Source organism: Canis lupus, chromosome 11, assembly GCF_003254725.2.
Source record: "Canis lupus dingo isolate Sandy chromosome 11, ASM325472v2, whole genome shotgun sequence".
Taxonomy (NCBI): Eukaryota; Metazoa; Chordata; class Mammalia; order Carnivora; family Canidae; genus Canis; species Canis lupus.
This window is the reverse complement of record NC_064253.1, coordinates 38,733,627-38,750,435: the sequence shown is the minus strand read 5'-3', so window position 1 is coordinate 38,750,435 and position 16,809 is coordinate 38,733,627. Positions and strand designations below refer to the sequence as shown.

At 43.7% G+C, this 16,809-nt stretch overlaps 1 protein-coding gene across 3 annotated transcripts in view; it reads left to right on the top strand.

Moving 5' to 3' along the window:
• SLC24A2 (solute carrier family 24 member 2) overlaps window positions 1–16,809 on the top strand; it is a 247,004-nt gene that overhangs the window by 194,869 nt on the left and 35,326 nt on the right. For all 3 annotated transcript variants that reach the window (XM_025433207.3, XM_025433206.3, XM_035697258.2), the window contains 2 exons: window positions 4,537–4,635; window positions 7,461–7,579. In XM_025433207.3, the coding sequence (XP_025288992.1) occupies window positions 4,537–4,635; window positions 7,461–7,579 (218 nt within the window). The remainder of the gene's footprint in view (window positions 1–4,536; window positions 4,636–7,460; window positions 7,580–16,809) is intronic.

Below are 16,809 nucleotides of genomic sequence, written 5' to 3'. Positions count from 1 at the left end.
AAGTCATTTCCTTGGGGTGAGCAGACCTTCTGAAGGTTATTTTGCTGGGCAGCTTGGGGCATCTCTTTTATGTCTGGGTGATGGGGCCAAGGATTTTGATTCCCGATTGTTTTTCGGAATTTGTTCCTATTCACATTAGGTCCTCATGCTTTGATCTTTCATTCCGCTCTGCTCTTCCACCCCCTCAACACACGCTCCCCTGAGGACACTCAGCTGGTATTCTTTTGCAAATTTCAGAACAAGCTAAACTATATTAAAACTGTGTACTAGGTTTTGACGTAGGTGCCTCACGATTTGAGCAGAGTTTGCTATTTCCGAGATCTTAAGTATACAAATATCTGTCGCCGTGTAAAAATACAACACTGTAAGGCTTCGCACCACAACAGAGTATATTTTTTTAAGGTTGCCTTAAAACATGTTAAAAATCGCTCCTTCCCTCGCTCTGAAAAGTACCCAAAAATGTCTTCATTCTCTATCTCCAGGCACAGAGCTGCAGTCGTTTCTGAAATCTGCCCCCCTGTGTCAACCCCGAATGCCAGTGTGGAGTCCATGCCTAAAATAGTTTACGGAAGCAGCCCCTCGCCTGCCAAGGTCTACACCTGGAGGCTGCTAAACGTGACTTCTGTTGTGAATATCAATCTTTTTATTTCCAGCTCTTCGCGGGAAGGATGTCCTGTCACCCCCCCCCCCCCCCCCAGTAATAACCCTTCCTGAGTAACAATGCCTGAGCATTTGCTCTATGTCAGAGGCCGTGTAAACACCTGATGTGTATCAACCCACTGAGCCTTCCCACACCTGTATGAGGAGCGTGTTACGATCCCGTTTTAAAATTCCGAGCCTGAGACACAGAGGTAAAGCCCTCGGGCGTCAGCAAGTGCTTTGGAGCACACGGATCCGCGCGGCAGGATTTCCTCGCCCGGACTCTGTCCTCACAGGTGGTGGGGAAAACTGACCTCTCCATCTTCAGATGGCAAATGTCTCGGTGTTTAGACACAGAACGGCAGCTCTGTTACCTTGACCTTCTCAATTTCAGGAAGATGTAAAGCGATCCTTTTCCTAACCAGTTGCGGAGCTGACTTTGGAGGCGTCGCTGACGCCGGTCCACCGAGGCTTACACCGTGGGGTCAGGAGGCAGCGAATCCTCCAGGCTGGCATGTTCGGATCGAGAGAGAAGAGAAAATGCCAACGATTCTCCGAAGCAGCTCAGGGCCGTGTCACCCTTGTAGTTTTCACTAGTTTTCATTAGTCTGTCTTTTCTTTTTCCTCTTATTGATAGACTGCTTCCAACGCTAGGTGTTGTGATAAGCCCTTCGCACACACTTTTCTCACTTAATTCTTGTGTTTAACTTATGAGCCGATGCCATTGGAATCCCCGTTTGACAGATGGCAAAACTGAAGCTCAGGAATATTCAGGAACTTACCGAATTCGCCCAGTAGTCGGTGAAAGAGGCAGAACTTAAACCCAGATGCACCTGCCCCTAAGTCACGTCCAAAATTTAACCACAATACTGTGTGGTCCCCAACACATACACAGCCTACTTGGTGTTCTCTCCAGCTCATGGTGTCAGGCCGCCCCAGTCCTGAAGGTGACTTGCCTTCCTACCCCAAGGCACAGAGGGTCACTTTGGGAATCACAGGGTCTGTGCTGGCCTCTGCCCCAGGGACCTCATGCCTACGCTCCTCTGGTTAGCCATCCTCCCGTCTTTCCTCAGGAGGTGCCCTGTGGCGATCCCCAGGGTGTCCATTGGGCTGAAAGGAGCATTCCTTGCTTTGTCAGGCTGTGCCCCACCACCCTCGAGGAGCACACCTGAGTGCTGATTCTGAAGGTGCCATTTCAACTGCTGCTTTTCTAGAAATGAATCTTTAAGAGAAAATCCTTTTAGGCTGTGGGGTAGCCATTGTCAGCCCTCAGAATGCAGAATGGTAATCAGGTCATGCTAACTGGGACAAAGATTGAGTTAGAGAAGTCAAAGAAGGGAGTGGAAAGGAGAGGTCCCAGCCCGCCTCCCAGCAGTGCCCTGCTGCCCGTAGGGCTAAACCCCCAGAGAGAGCAGAGAGAGCCAACCCCTCCCACCTTCCAGCAGCTTAGAAAATCTCAAGTGCTGCTGCAGTGGGAAGAGTAGTGACACGCTATCTCGAAAGCCCTCGCTGACCTGTGAAAATGTTTGAGAACCTATGAAATCCCGCATCTAGAATCATTTCCTACCCTGTGCTCCCAGCCTTCCTTTAAAGGATTTGGGGAAGCCAGCCCACCAGGGACAGTGGCCGACACCGTGCTCAAGGAGGTTTCCTGGCAGAGGGAGTGGCAGGCCCCTCCCATGGGTGCCTTCTATTGTCATTTCTCTGTCTGGTATCCATCTGAGCTCTGAAAATACTCCTGTAACCACACACAGTAGGCGATCAGCTGTTTGCTGTCAAGTATTTTCTCTGCCCTGATTCCTGACTTTGGGGCATTCCTTAGACTGGGTTATTTCTGGCTGTCTCCACAGGTTTATTTGTCTCCTCTTCTGAATGCTTTCCTGCTTTATTATCATTTTTATATAATTTTCAAGTGGCAATTATTGATCATCTTCATTTCGCAGAGCTTCAGAAGGTTCTAAGTTCAAAGAGTGACCCTGAGACCACTGAACAGTTTTATGAGTAGAAGCACCATCTTCTCTGTTTCAGAACTTGCTTTTCTGTCTTCTGGACTTTTTAGCAAATAACGTGAGAACCTCTCGGAGGTATCTTCCACCAGAAGTACCCCCTCTTCGGGCTTACGGCTGCAGAGTATGGAGAAGCAGACAAGACTAGGTTTGGCAGCCAGGAGAGTGGCCTGCATCCACACCAGCAACCTCCAGGCAATCACAACCCCCGGCCTACCTCCTCCTTCCTTGATCTTTCTCTTCCTTTTCTGTCCTTTCTTATTCCCTTTCGCTTCCTCCTCCTTCTATCCCCAGGCTTTCTTTTCTTTCTCCCCTTTCTTCCCAGAGTTTCCCTCAGAAATTAAATAAAAACAGCTGAATTCAAAATACCCTTCAGTATAGTGACCCTAATGCTGACCTTCAACCTCCCTCGGGGTTGGACATGCTGCCTGTCACCTCATCCTTCTTTCTCGTTCCTTATGAAGCCCAAGCCACGTACAGACCAACTTTGCTCTGCGTAACATTTCCCTTCCTGTTTCCTTTGAGAACATGTGCTCTGGTGCACGTGCACGGGCAGCACCGAGGCGCTCTAGTCCTAGAGGCTACCTTTGGGGTAGCCAAGTGTCTGGGCTTAGGACTGATGGAGCCTGGAAGCAGAAAGGGTTCCATCCAGCATCACCTTCACCATTGGAATCAGCTGATCCCACTCTAGCTTACAGCTTTTGTCACCCCCACCCCATCACACAAGTCACTACTCTGACCACACCCCATCTGTGAGGAGGGGAGGTTAAGTGGATGCCAACATGCCATGTCCCTTCCTAGGAAAAGAGATTCTCCAAGAGAAACATCTGGGTTTGAGTTTGGTTTGGTTCAGCATGGGTCAAACTAGAAAAGTAAAATGAGCTCCCTGTTAATACGCTGCTGGGGAATCCAGCCAACACGAATGCCTACTGAGAAAATTGTAGAGGTTGTGGTGTACTGAAGGACTTATCATATCTGAATCTAGGCAACAACCAGTCTATTTAAAATAAGGCTCCTTTGTACCTTGAATGTTCCCGGTGCAGGGGGGCGGAAGGAATCAAGGATTAATAGAGAAAGCAAAACGAGCTATGTTTCACTAATTTCTACATTATTGCATGCTTTTTTTTTTTTCTGTGCTTGTTGCATGCATTTAACCATTAATTATGTCAATAATGGAGAAGAAGTTAAGTGTTTGACTTGTGGTATAGCGGTTTGAAATGGTCATTTTGAGAATTTGCAGGATTTTTCCAGCACCTTTCCTTAAGCGTCTCATCACCGACAGACGTGACCTGCTGTGCTCAGTTGATCATTCTTTGCCCTAAATCCCCAGGTGGAAGCAGTTGCCTCCTTGATGCTTTAATTGCAGCTGACTCAGCTAATTCGGAAAGCTGGGATGCATCCTCCCAGCTCATTTAGAAACTTCAATGTTCATTAAGATGTTTGAAAACTGAAGTCAATTCAGAAGACCCCTGGGCTTGGCTTTCCATTGTCAAAAGACAATTCTGGGGATGGACATTTAATTCCAGAGGAATGGCTGTATCTCCAGAGCAGCTCGGTGTCTTTAGACATGTTTTAGATTTCAGTAGAAGGGGGAGTTTTAGTGATGATTGGTGCCTTCATTTATTTTGTAGGCAGTTGGGAGGGGGGGTGGAGTTTTGAGTCAAACCTTCCATCTGTGGTCTGGCGGCTTGAGATTCTCAACAGAGATTTGGGCTAAAGAATCCACAAAGGTAAGAAAACACCCTTCACGCGGGGCACAGGGCCTTTGGGTTGAGCAGAAAGTTGTGAAAGCCCCAAGCCTGTCGGGCCAGTGCTTCACCATTTCCCATGAGCCTCTCTCTTTATCTTCCTCCTCATTGTGCCTCCTTTCCACTGCTTTCTCTTGCTTCAGGGAGGTTCAGAGAAAAGGCATCTATTCTCCACAAGATCGCCAAGAAGAAATGCCAGGTGGATGAGAACGAGAGGCAGAATGGGGCTGCCAATCACGTGGGTGAGTGCAGAGAAACTTGCATCCCATGCCTTTCCTGGAGCGCATGGAAGGGAGCAGGGAGGCAGGAGGCCGCGTGGGCACCCTTGACTTGGTGTGGACACCCAGCCCTGCTGCTCAGCCTGTTCCTGGGTGTCCAGGAGAACCCACTTCCCCTGGGGGGTTGGGGGAGCACACCTAACTCTAGGGGAACCCCAAGAAAAGTAATACGATTCTGAGGAACCTAAAGTAAAACCAGCTTCTAACCAGATTGTTCCCTCAAAGAGTAGAAAATCACTTCATTTCAGGAATTCCACAGAAGGAGGACACACACACACAAACACACACACACACACACACACACCTGTCATTTAATGTTTAACAAAAGGTAAGAGTATCCTTTCTGAGATTCTTACCTGGTAACCAGATACTTACACATTATACCTATGACATAGCCTATGCCACACCCACTAAATTACCAGATGGTTCGCTTGGTCACTCCTCAGCTGAGTGACTGGGTCCCTGAGAGACGACGCCACCTCCCCTTTCTCAAGAATTCAGCAATACCAGCCCAAGTCTCTTTCGGCTGATTTTTTTCTGAGCGCCCGTGTGACCAGATCGTGACATTCAGACATCTTATTTTAACATGGAACATGATGTTCCTCTTCTCCTGTCTGCAACTATCATATAATTCACTAATTCTAAATTCAAACTAAATTTAACATAATCTGGATCTCTACTACAAACGATGCTATTGCCCAAGGAACTGTAATGATCTGCAGACAAAATGCAATAGTGTTGCACTCAAAATACATGACACTCCTTAGAAGAGTTTCTGCCTCTCCTATTATCCTGACTTCGGGGTCCAGAAAAATTTTTGGCCAAGAAACAGTCAAGATTCTATTGGATATGAAAAAAAAACTTGAGGGGAATAAGCTGAAATGTTAAATATTATGTTCAAGGGATGTTTCTTCTCATCTGTTCATGTCTATTCTCAGACCTCTTAATTCTGATTTGCGATATGATTGTCCCATGTTGGTTGGGTCAGGTTTGGCCATTGTGGGCTGATCTTAAAGTTGTCTCACTTTAGCCAAAAGACCCCCTAAAACCCAGTTTTAAGATTTCCCAAGGTACTTAGTGTTTAGTGTCTTTTATAACGGGACCAAGTATATTAGGATTAACTGGCAGAGCCACCCACTGCAGGACATCACATACATAACACTGCCACTAATAAAAACAGAAAGATAAAATAAATTGGAGCTTCTATGGCTCTCCAAATTTAAATATTTATGCCTCTATATTTCACAATGAAATGCATGAATAAACATAAACATTTCCCTATGATTTCCAAAATTTGGCCACTTCAAACCCAATAATTTTTATGTAACTCTCAAGATATTTTCCAGTGATAAAAATATGTAGTCCTTCAGAAGTTATTAGAAAAAAACATTCTGATGCTACAAGCTGCCTGATACTGGTCGTATCTGATACTGATGAGCATTATGAACCACACAGCTTCATTGTCTCCTGAAATCCAGAAAATACTCAGCACAGCCAGAAGGCCTAAGAACCTTTATATTTTGCTCCCACTGAAGTTCTGGCAGACCTTGGTGGTGCTGATCACTGATCCTCTGAACCCCCAAATGAATCTTCTCCTGCAAGGCATTTATTGTCATAATTACCAGAATACTTTGTTTCTTGTTTGCTTGCTCTATTCCAGCACTGTGCCAAGTGCTATTATATGCATTTTCTTATTTAATTTTTACAGGCAGGCCCTTTGATTGTGTTCTTTGCAGTATTAGTACATCACCCCAGTTTCACAGATGAGGAAGCTAAATCTCAAAGAAGTTATGTTACTTGCCAGGGGTCCCACAGCATGTGCAGTAGAGCAGAGTATGAACCCAGGCCGGTCTGTGATGCCCAGTGTCAGAGATCCCAGTGTCAGAGAGTCCCAGTGTTTAGCCATGACCCTGAAGTCATTCCTCAACTCCCAGAGGAAAACTGGAATCTGTACTTGCTGACCTGTGGCTTCCTGCTAGGCAGATGTGAGGAATGACAGATGTTTCTTTCTGTTACTTGTTCAGCTTCTCCTTGCCTTGCTTGTAATAGGATGCCCAGGTATAGAATGTGCTGAGTAGCATTCTTCAGGCATTTTGAGAAGACCAGGCTCTTGAGCCTGTCCCCACCAGCTAGACATTAACAGGGCTGTGGACTCAACAAGACTAGAGAATTAGAGCTCTTAGCAGGGGGCCTTAAGGTCAGCCAGCTAAACCCCCTCATTTCAGAGATAAGGTTCCTGAAGCTTGGAGAAAGGAGAAGACTTGCCCAAAGTGACAGCCTGATAGTGGCAGAGCAGAACCTACGACCCAAGTTTCCTGGGGCCTCGGCCAATAAATATCCCTTCCAAAATGCTGTATAGAAGAAAAGATCCTACTGTGAAAAAAAAAAATTCTGAGGGGTGTGGTCCCTGGGTATAAATAGTAGTGTGTAGATTAAGTATGGTTTTGGTGAAAAAACATCTGTGTTCATGTTCTCAAATGGCTAGTTGGTGAATTTGCCTAGTGGAGAGAATGCATGCCATGGGAGCTGAAAGGGGACTCAAGATATCAAGGCACAGTGAGAGACACAGAGAGCCATTAGAGAGAGGAGGAGGACTGAAAATGCTGACAGGTATTGGGGGGAATGGTAGAAATCCTTTGACATTTGGCACAACCCTGCCCCGGGGGCCTTACCATCCCTCCGAAAACACTGTCTTCTTTGGCCCAACATTTTAGGACGTTCCTTCCGATGTGCTCTTACCTGCATTGACTCCCTTTGCTTTCTCTGTGTATGTCTACACTGTACCACAGAAAAAATCGAGCTCCCCAACAGCACCAGCACAGAGGTTGAAATGACAACACCCAGTGATGCTTCAGAACCTGTACAAAATGGAAATCTCTCCCACACCATTGAAGCCGCGGAAGCCCAGGTATGGCTTTTCCTTGCTCTTCTGGGCCGCTGCTCCTATTGCTCCCCTAACACAGCAGCATAGAGGCTCCGTTCTCCTCGGAGGCCCACACTCCCGGCAGGACAGACACCAGGAAAAATCAGTTCTTTGTGTCTGTTGCTCCTCACCAGCAAAGGGCTCCACCTGCATCAAGCTCTTTGTTTATTGAATGAATACACATATTCTCTCACTGTTTCTCAGTGTGGGATCCAGGGCCTCATGCATTTCATTTCCTGGAAATAAAAATGCAGATCCCTGGGCCATACTCCAGACCTGATGAAACAGTGTCCAAGTATCAGCATTTTAAACTCACTTCCAGGGTGATTCTTAATATATGAAAAAGTTCGATGGCCATCGCAGCCTAATCCTTTCTCTGAGTCTTTAAGATCAAGGCCAAGGATACCTGGGTGGCTCCGTGGTTGAGTGTGTTGAGTGTCTGCTCAAGATGTGATCAAGGTGTGATCCCAGGTCCTGGGATCAAGTCCCACATCGGGCTCCCCAAGGGGAGCCTGCTGCTTCTCCCTCTCCCTCTGCCTATGTCTCTGCCTCAATGTGTGTTGTGTCTCTCATGAATAAATAAATAGAATCTTTAAAAAAAAATAATAAGATCAAGGTTAAGTAACCCGGGAAACTACAGCCATCACGCCTCAGTTAACCCCCCCTTGACCTTCCCTGCTTCTGCAATTGAAATTCATCAATACTCTGGCCCTTTCTGCCAGTGAGTGGTGCAACCTACAGGTAGCTGTTTGATCTGGTAGTAAGAACGCTTAACCTTCACCTGTGCTCTGTGCCACAGATTTGGTCCTGGGCACTTCACATATATTACCTTTAAACCTCATAGCTGAAGATATGGGTCATCATTTTCTCCCTTTTACAGTTGAGGAAGCTAAAGCTTGACAAGATAAAGTGCTTAATCAGGATTACCTAGCTGGTAGGTAGTAGAGCTGAGATTGGATCCCAGGACCATCTAAGTTAAGTACAGTGCCTATACTATTTCCACCACACTGCACTGCCTCTGGACCACAGCTGCTCACAAAAGGGAGCAGAACCACTCAAAAGCAGGTGATGCTTGCCACATTTCTAGACCTCATCCTCACCAAGTGAATCAGCATTTCTAAGGCAGAGAGCCCCAACTCACATTTTAATCAAACACCCTAGGTCAGTGTTTCTCAAACTCAAGTGCATTTATAAAGCTCCCGGGGATCATGTTAAAATTCAGAATCTGATCTGTTCAGGTCTGGAGTGGGTCCCAGAGTCTGCAAGTCTAGCAAGCCCCCAGATGGTTCTGACGCTGCTGGTCCAAGGACCACACTCTGAATAGCACTGCTGTAAAGTTTGTGACCTACTTCTGTAGACAGAATTTTCCCAATGAGCTAAAAAGTTACACAGTGCCCACAAATAGAAGCCAGACTACAACAAATCTATTCCAGTGCTCTCTTGTCCTTTATACCAGGATACACTCTGCAATGGAGCCTGCCCTTCTTAGGAAAAAAAACATGCCAATTATTGTCCCTTGTCCTTATTCCCTGAAAGAATATGCAAGAAAAGTCTCTTCACTTAAAGGAAAGGGTAAAGATGTTGAGCACCTTTGCATGTACCTGTTGGTCATTTGTATGTCTTTTTTGGAAAAATATCTATTCAAGTCCTTTGCCCATTTTTAATTAGGTTATAATTTTTTTTTTTTTTGCTATTGAGTTGTAGGGGTTCCTTACATATTTTGGATATTAACTCCTTATCAGATATATGGCTTGCAAGTAAGTGTTTTGTCTAATTCCATAGATTGCCTTTCATTTTGTTGATGGCTTGCTTTATTCTGCTTTTCACAGATACATGTATATCAGATGACCACTTACCCCTTGAATAGATATGATTTTTAGTTGTCAATTACACTTCAGTAAAGCTGGAAAAGAAATAACTAAAGGAAATGATAAAGAAATGAAGCTCCTTTGGCTCCGTCTCCTCTGCCTTCCAGGCTCTCGCTTTCTAGGCTCTCGCCTTTCTGCCCCGAGCCCTATGGTCCCTTCGCATTAGCTCAAGGGCAAGCTGGCAGAGCAGCTTATGTCCACGTGGATAAGCAGCATGTGGCAGCAGGAGGCAGTCCCCCAGGACATCTAGCTGCCCTTGGGGATGGTACAGTCGCAGGTGTGCAGAGGGCAACCTCCTCATCGTGCCTCTCCATCTGGCTGGCAGAGGGACATCTGTGCCCCCCACAAGGGGACACCTTGCTGCAGGCGAGTGAGCGAGACCCACCCGGCCCCTCTCTGAGCAGACCTGTGCCCCTGGGTCTCACACAGGGAAGCAGGATAGATTTGAGCACCACCTCAAGGGCAGACAGATCTCCAGAGAGCCACCCAGCTGGCTGCAGGATGGCCTAGTGGGGAATTGCGGGTCCACCCAGTGAGTCACCTAATCTTGCTTTAGTCTCCTCATCAACAGAATATAGATAATGATGGTGCCGGTCTTGTTTGGGTTATTAGGAGAGTTACACAAGAAAATGTATGGAAAGCACTTAGCACAAAGCTAAATGCTGCTATTTATATTATTATGTGCCCACACTTACCATATAAATCCCAGCCAAAGTGTTCCTTCCCTGAAGGAGCTCATTTAGGTAAAATGAAAACACATACATACATATAGAAAATACATACATATATGTAAATAGGGATGGGTATAGGTGGATGCACACATAAACAGATATATATTCATATATATAAAATGTCTGGGGGTATTCAGGATATAATAAACATTTGAAGTAAATAAATAATTATAGCCCAGTGTGACCACAGAGCTCTGTGCAAAGTGTTCTTGGAGCCTGCCCGAGGAAGAAGCTGATACTCACAAGAGAAAGTATAAAAGCTTCATGGAAGAGGTAACATTTGACTGGGTGTTGGTGGGTGAGTAGGTGTTCATTGCTTAGAGAAGATGACAAGTGCAAAGGTGTAACACCTTAAGAGGGAACTTCATGTTTAGTGATGGGTGAGAAGGCCAATGGACCTGGAGACTGAAGTATAGGGTGAGGAGTGAAGAGAGATCCATTAGGAAAAGCAAATGAGTCTGAAACTCTTCAACTGTTCAACCAGAAAAAATTTAAGTGTTCATCTAATAAGTGTCAGGCACCATGCGGGTCACTGGAGACACCCATGCATTCTAGCAGAGCAGAGAAGTTGCATATACAAACCAAGATATAGATGACCACAATGGCCATGAATAAAATACAACATGGTGGCATGGTGGAGGCCTAGTGGAGGGCCCCTGTAGGTTGGGAGATGGGAGGAGGCCTCACCAAGTAAGTGGCATTCAACTGAGACTGAACTCCAGGAGGCAACCGAGGAAACAGCACCCAGGGAGGCAGAAATGAGTTTGGATCATTTGAGGAACAGAAAAATCTGTGTGGCTGGTGGCTGGGAAGCAGAGAGAGGGAGGATGGTGGCCCTGAGGTGGGACAGGAGGGCCAAGCAGGGCTGGCTCACTTTGTACAACATAATAAGGATGCTGACTTCCTTCTAGGGCAGCAACAAGTTGCTGGAGGTTCCCAGATGTGATTTGCACTTCTAAAAAATCCCCAGGGCTTCACTGCCATGTGGAGAGTGAACTTGGGGCAAGAGGGTAGAATACCAATAGCAGGGCAAAGAGGTCATTGGAAGAGTTGAGGCTAAGAGGTGATGTTTACATGAACTAGTGCAGTAGACATGAAGGTGTAGAGAAATACGTAGATAGAGAAGGGCATTGTAGGTACCACTGAACAGTCTGGACTTGACCCTGTGAGGAGTGGGGAGCAGCAGGGGGGTTATGGGAAGCAAAGTCAGTGTCACATTTGGATGAGAAGAGGATAATGCTATCAGGATGGTCAAGAAGGGGCCAGAGTGAGGGAAGACTGGATACAGGGTGGCAAGGTAAGACTCTGTTCATTCAATGATCAACAAACTATAGTCTGAGGTCAAATCTGGCCTGTAACTTGTTTTAATTCAACCTGTGAGACAAGAATGTTTTTACATTTTTAAAGGCTTAAAAAAAAAAAAAAGGCAGTAGCAGCATCTGCGACAGAGACCATATGGACCACAAAGCCTAAAATATTTACTATCTGGCCCTTTACAGGAAAAGTTTGCCCACCCCTAGACCATCTGCAGTCGAGAGAGAGAGAGAGAGAGAGAGAGAGAGAGAGAGAAAAGAAAGAAAGAAAGAAAGAAAGAAAGAAAGAAAGAAAGAAAGAAAGAAGAAAGAAAGAAAGAAAGAAAGAAAGAAAGAACTCTTCATATATTGATACAGAATGATCTTCAATATATGTTCAATGAGAAAGGCATAATGCCAAATTGTACCCAGTCTAGTATATTTGTAGGAGGGGGCAAAGCAGAGATAAATAGCATACGTATTTGCTTGGAATACTACTGAAAAAACTGGTGGTGTTAACTCCTTCCTGAACCAGGGCCTGGGTGATGGGGAACCAGATTCTTTCCAGTATGCAGCTTTCTTTAGCTTTTAAATGTTGAACCAGCTGAGTGAAGTAAGTCAGTCGGAGAAGGACAAACATTATATGTTCTCATTCATTTGGGGAATATAAATAATAGTGAAAGGGAAAATAAGGGAAGGGAGAAGAAATGTGTGGGAAATATCAGAAAGGGAGACAGAACGTAAAGACTGCTAACTCTGGGAAACGAACTAGGGGTGGTAGAAGGGGAGGAGGGCGGGGGGTGGGAGTGAATGGGTGACGGGCACTGGGTATTATTCTGTATGTTAGTAAATTGAACACCAATAAAAAAAAATAAAATAAAAAAAAAAAAAAAAAAAAAAAAAAAAAAAAAAAAATAAATGTTGAACCAGTTAACTGTATTCCCTATTCCAAAAAATGCAACAAGAAAAATAATAATAATGGGTTAAATTAAAACAGAATCAGTATGCTTTAGTGGTTTAAGATCAGAGACTATGGAGATGGACATGAATCCAAGTCCCAGATCTACCACTTCCCTGTTTATGACATTGGCCAACTTACTTAACCTCTCTGTTGCCCATTTTCCTTCTCTGTGAAGCATGGATAATGATCCTGTTTCATAGCATTGCTGTGAGAATAGAATGCTCTTGGAACAGTTCTTGGCACACAGAAAACACTGCCCGGGTGTTTGCTATTATTAGTGGTGCTTAGTAAAACTTTAAAAATGGTATCAAGTAGCCCAGGTGACAAAGCCTTAGACCAACTTTTGGCTGTGACATGGATGGCAATGGCTGGATCCAAGAGCCATGTCTGAGGTGGCATTGAGAAGATCTGGTCCTAGAGAGAGAACGAGAAAGGAAGGTCTAGGTGATCTTGAGGTTGCCAGTTGAGAACCCTGGGTGATGGGGTGCATTAGGCCCAGGACTTCAGAATCAGAATAAAGATATGAAATTGGAACACTCAGGTTCCCCTCAAAGCACGGCTTCCCAGGAATCATTCAGTGCCTTTATGGTGTTAGTTTATCTCTTTCCCAGTTGTATGTTTATCAAGCTACAAGAAGAATGAGGTGTGCATCCTGACTTACTAATGGAAATTATGAGCCCCATGAACCACGCACACATTGCTGGTATTCTCTGGGGACTTGAGCCTGGTCCCGTGTAATTGCCTTGCTGTTTCAAAATCCCATTTACAAGGGAACTAATTTTACGTTGACACCTCATCTCTGAGAGCTTTCTCCAGGACAGACTTTACACTGGCAATGAAGAACATTTTAAAATAAGCTCTTTCACAGAGGGAGCCCCTTTGCAGGAGGTTTTTTTCTTCATTTGTACGTTCTCTGGAACCAAGAAATAATTTGACTTCTAAACGGCTCAGTGCTAATTACCTCCTCCCAGTGACTGCTGACACAACGCAGTCACTCTAACGCAGAACTGACTTGAGCTGCCGCAGAGAATTCACCAAGCTTCCAAATTTCCACTGCCAGGACTTTATCCAGGTCTGGAAAACAATGGAAAGAAACAAACTGTCCCACCCAGGACCCAGCATTTTCTTACACTTCCGTTCCGCCAATCTAGACAACAACCAGGTGATGGCATTTGGGCGCCTCGTTGCATCCTCCTGTCCGATGCATGACACAGCAGAACCCTTTCAATATACATTCACCGTGACAGGATAGAAGGGGCGATGCCTTGCAAACTTCTCATATTCCAAAATCTGCAAGTCTGACTTTTTTTGTGTGTGTGTGTCCATGTTCATGCATCGTGAGGTGGTTTTTTTAATATGCTGCGGCTTTTATTTCATTTTGCCTCTAAGATTTCTCTCTGTCCTTAGGGAAATCAGAATTGTCTTTGCCTTGGTGAAAAGTTGCACAGGTGCACCAATAGGCAAACAGGTTTATATAAGAAAATCACATTCCCACGGCAAAAAAGATATAGATAGATAAATAGAGAATGTACAAAATGCATGATTATTTTTTCTCTCACTTGCTCTCTGCACACTTAAATATCACCTTACTGTGTTAAGCCCTTCCTTTCTCCTTTTGGGAACTCAGGCCTGATTTATTTCTCCCCAGTCTAGCATTGGCCTTTACCTAAACTCAGCAGAGTTTTTAAGGTCTGCTTTCATAAAGCCTCATAGTGCTGATAAAAATGTTTCAGTATTATGTGACTAAGAATGCGTAGGGAAAGATGATAAAAGCGATTGTGATTTTTAGATTTCTCTAAAAAAAAAAAAAAAGATAAAACGCATAAAAATATCTCCTTTCCATTAAATTTGGATCTCTGAGGATAGTGGTGAAAAAAAAAAAGCAAGCATGATTATCAAGGCAGCAGTTTATTACAGGTTGTTCTTATTGTTCTATGATTTTGGAGCTCCTTCGGGAGACTTCATAATAAATTTTGGTAAAAAATGTTAGCTCTGATAGGGATCTCTGAGATTATTGAAGCAGATGGTACCTAGAATCCCCATGGTGTCTTCCTAAAATATTACCCTTCTTTCGCGAACGTTTATGTTCTCAGCCATAGGGAGGTTTAACAAAGGCTTTGTGAGCCTCGAATCTTCTTCTTATTCAAAGAACAAGTATCTTTCCTCAGTGACCAAGGTGTAACAGCCAGTTCACCATTTTGAAAGCTTAAAAATAGCCAAGGATTGCATTTCCCCCATTGATGAGTTCATTCAACCTCTTGGAACATCAGTAAGACAAAATAAGAGGATTCAGGCCCCCCAAGAAATGTAGGCTTTGGGGGAAAGTGGGATGTGTCTGTGTGCCTGAGGACACCAGAGCACAGGGCAGTGCTGGGGGAGATGCCAAGGCCCAATAGTGAAAGGAAAAGAACATTTAAAGATTCTCCATCCAACGGGACTCTTGAAGGTCCAAGCCGTGTTAGAACTCTAATTCCCTCAGAAAAGAAATTCTTTAGTATCAGAGAAAACCCAATACAAACTATTTTTTAAAAAGTAGAAATTATAATGTCTTACCTAACAGACTTTATTGCAACAGTTCATTTCTGGAAGAGAGAATATTTTTTTTCAATCTATACATCTATTTTTCTAAGGAAAAATTGAGGTCCAGTTTGTGCATCTGATGACCTGGACAATATTTACGAACTGCTTAAGATGTACCCAAAGGCCTTTTGAACACATTGTAAAATGAAATTAAGATCTGACTCGAGTTTCTGACTAAATTTGAATATTGACAAAGAATTATATATTCACTAGGAATCTTACTGTTAGTAACACCATTTGTCATTGTGCTTTCTGAAGGAGTTTGAAGAACGTCTATTAATCATGCACATAAAATACATTAAGGGCTGACTATTAAGAAGGAAAAAACCTCCCTGGAAAAAAACACTGGCATTAATATTACTATTCCTATGAGAATTTCTAATCCATTTGATAATAAAATGATGAGAATGATTTTTGAATTATTTTTTATGATTCCCCAGTAGCTTTTGAATTGACAAATCTTTCATGATTTGTATTGGCAAGATTTACGAAACCCATGGAAACAATACAAAAAACAATTTACAACAGCCATACAGAAAGATATCCATCTTGTCCGTAGGTTGCATCTCAGAATTATTTGGGCAAAAATGCAAAGTGAAGAAAAGCAATTGCATTCCACCAGACTCTTCAGATGCCATTTTACATTGCAATAAAATGGTCTCTTGGCTTTCAGAGAACTTAGGTTCAGACAGCTCCATCACTCTCACAGCAAGATACTTTGAAATGTTGATTTCAATTCAAAGTCCTATAGAAGCAAATTATGTTTTTTCAGGTTGCCATTGCTGAGTGAAACCTTATTTTGTTTTTAATATCCCAAGTTCTTGATGCTTGGTTGTTGTTGTTTTGTTTTTTTTAATTTTTCATCTCTATGTAAAACAAACCATATGATGGTATTATAAAGGGAGTGAATTATTTCCTACCACTAGGTGGGCAGAGATTTATCACTTTTAAAAAACTTGTTTGCTACGTAAATGTTAGCTCTGTTGGTTCAGGATGTCCACACAGAAGGCAGTACAAATGTCTCAGATGGTGCATCCTCCCAAAAAAGAAGATGCTTTTGCCTTACCTCTTTTTGACTTACCTCTTAGAAAAACGTGATAGAAACATAGAAGATTTTTTTAAAACAGTGTGGAGAGAATGAGGTATATTGCTAAATCTATATATATAATGCAAAGACATTGAGAAACTAAGAGAACAAGAGTAAAGAAGTTTTTCAGAGAATGAGGATGGGGAAAGTGATTCAAAGTTAATTAAAGCAATTAAGTGATTTATTTCAAAGCCCAAAGAAACCTATTGAAAACTGAGATGTTTTTTTAAAAGATAAATATTCATATGGTCAGCGTGTGTAAGTCTGCTTGGGCTACCATAATAAAATACCATAGACTGGGTGGCTTAAACCACAGAAATTTATTTTCTCACAGTTCTGGAGGCTCTAAGTCCAAGATTAAAGCTCTGGCCAATTCACTTTCTGGCAAGGGCTCTCTTCCTGGCTTGCAGGTGGCTGCCTTCTCTCTATGTCCTCATATGGCCTGTCCTTGAACACATAAGGTGGGGTTGGGAGCATCCTCTGATGTCTCTTCCTACGAGACATTACTGCTGTCAGATGGGAGACCCACTCCTCTGACCTCATTTAAGTACTTCCTTTGAGATGCCATCTCCAAATACAGCCACACCAGGGGGTTAGGGCTTCAACATATGAATTTTGGAGGAACACAAACATTCTGTCCATTATTAACAGTCAGTAAGGACTCATGTTAGAGTTGAGTAAATAACAGTTTTCCAA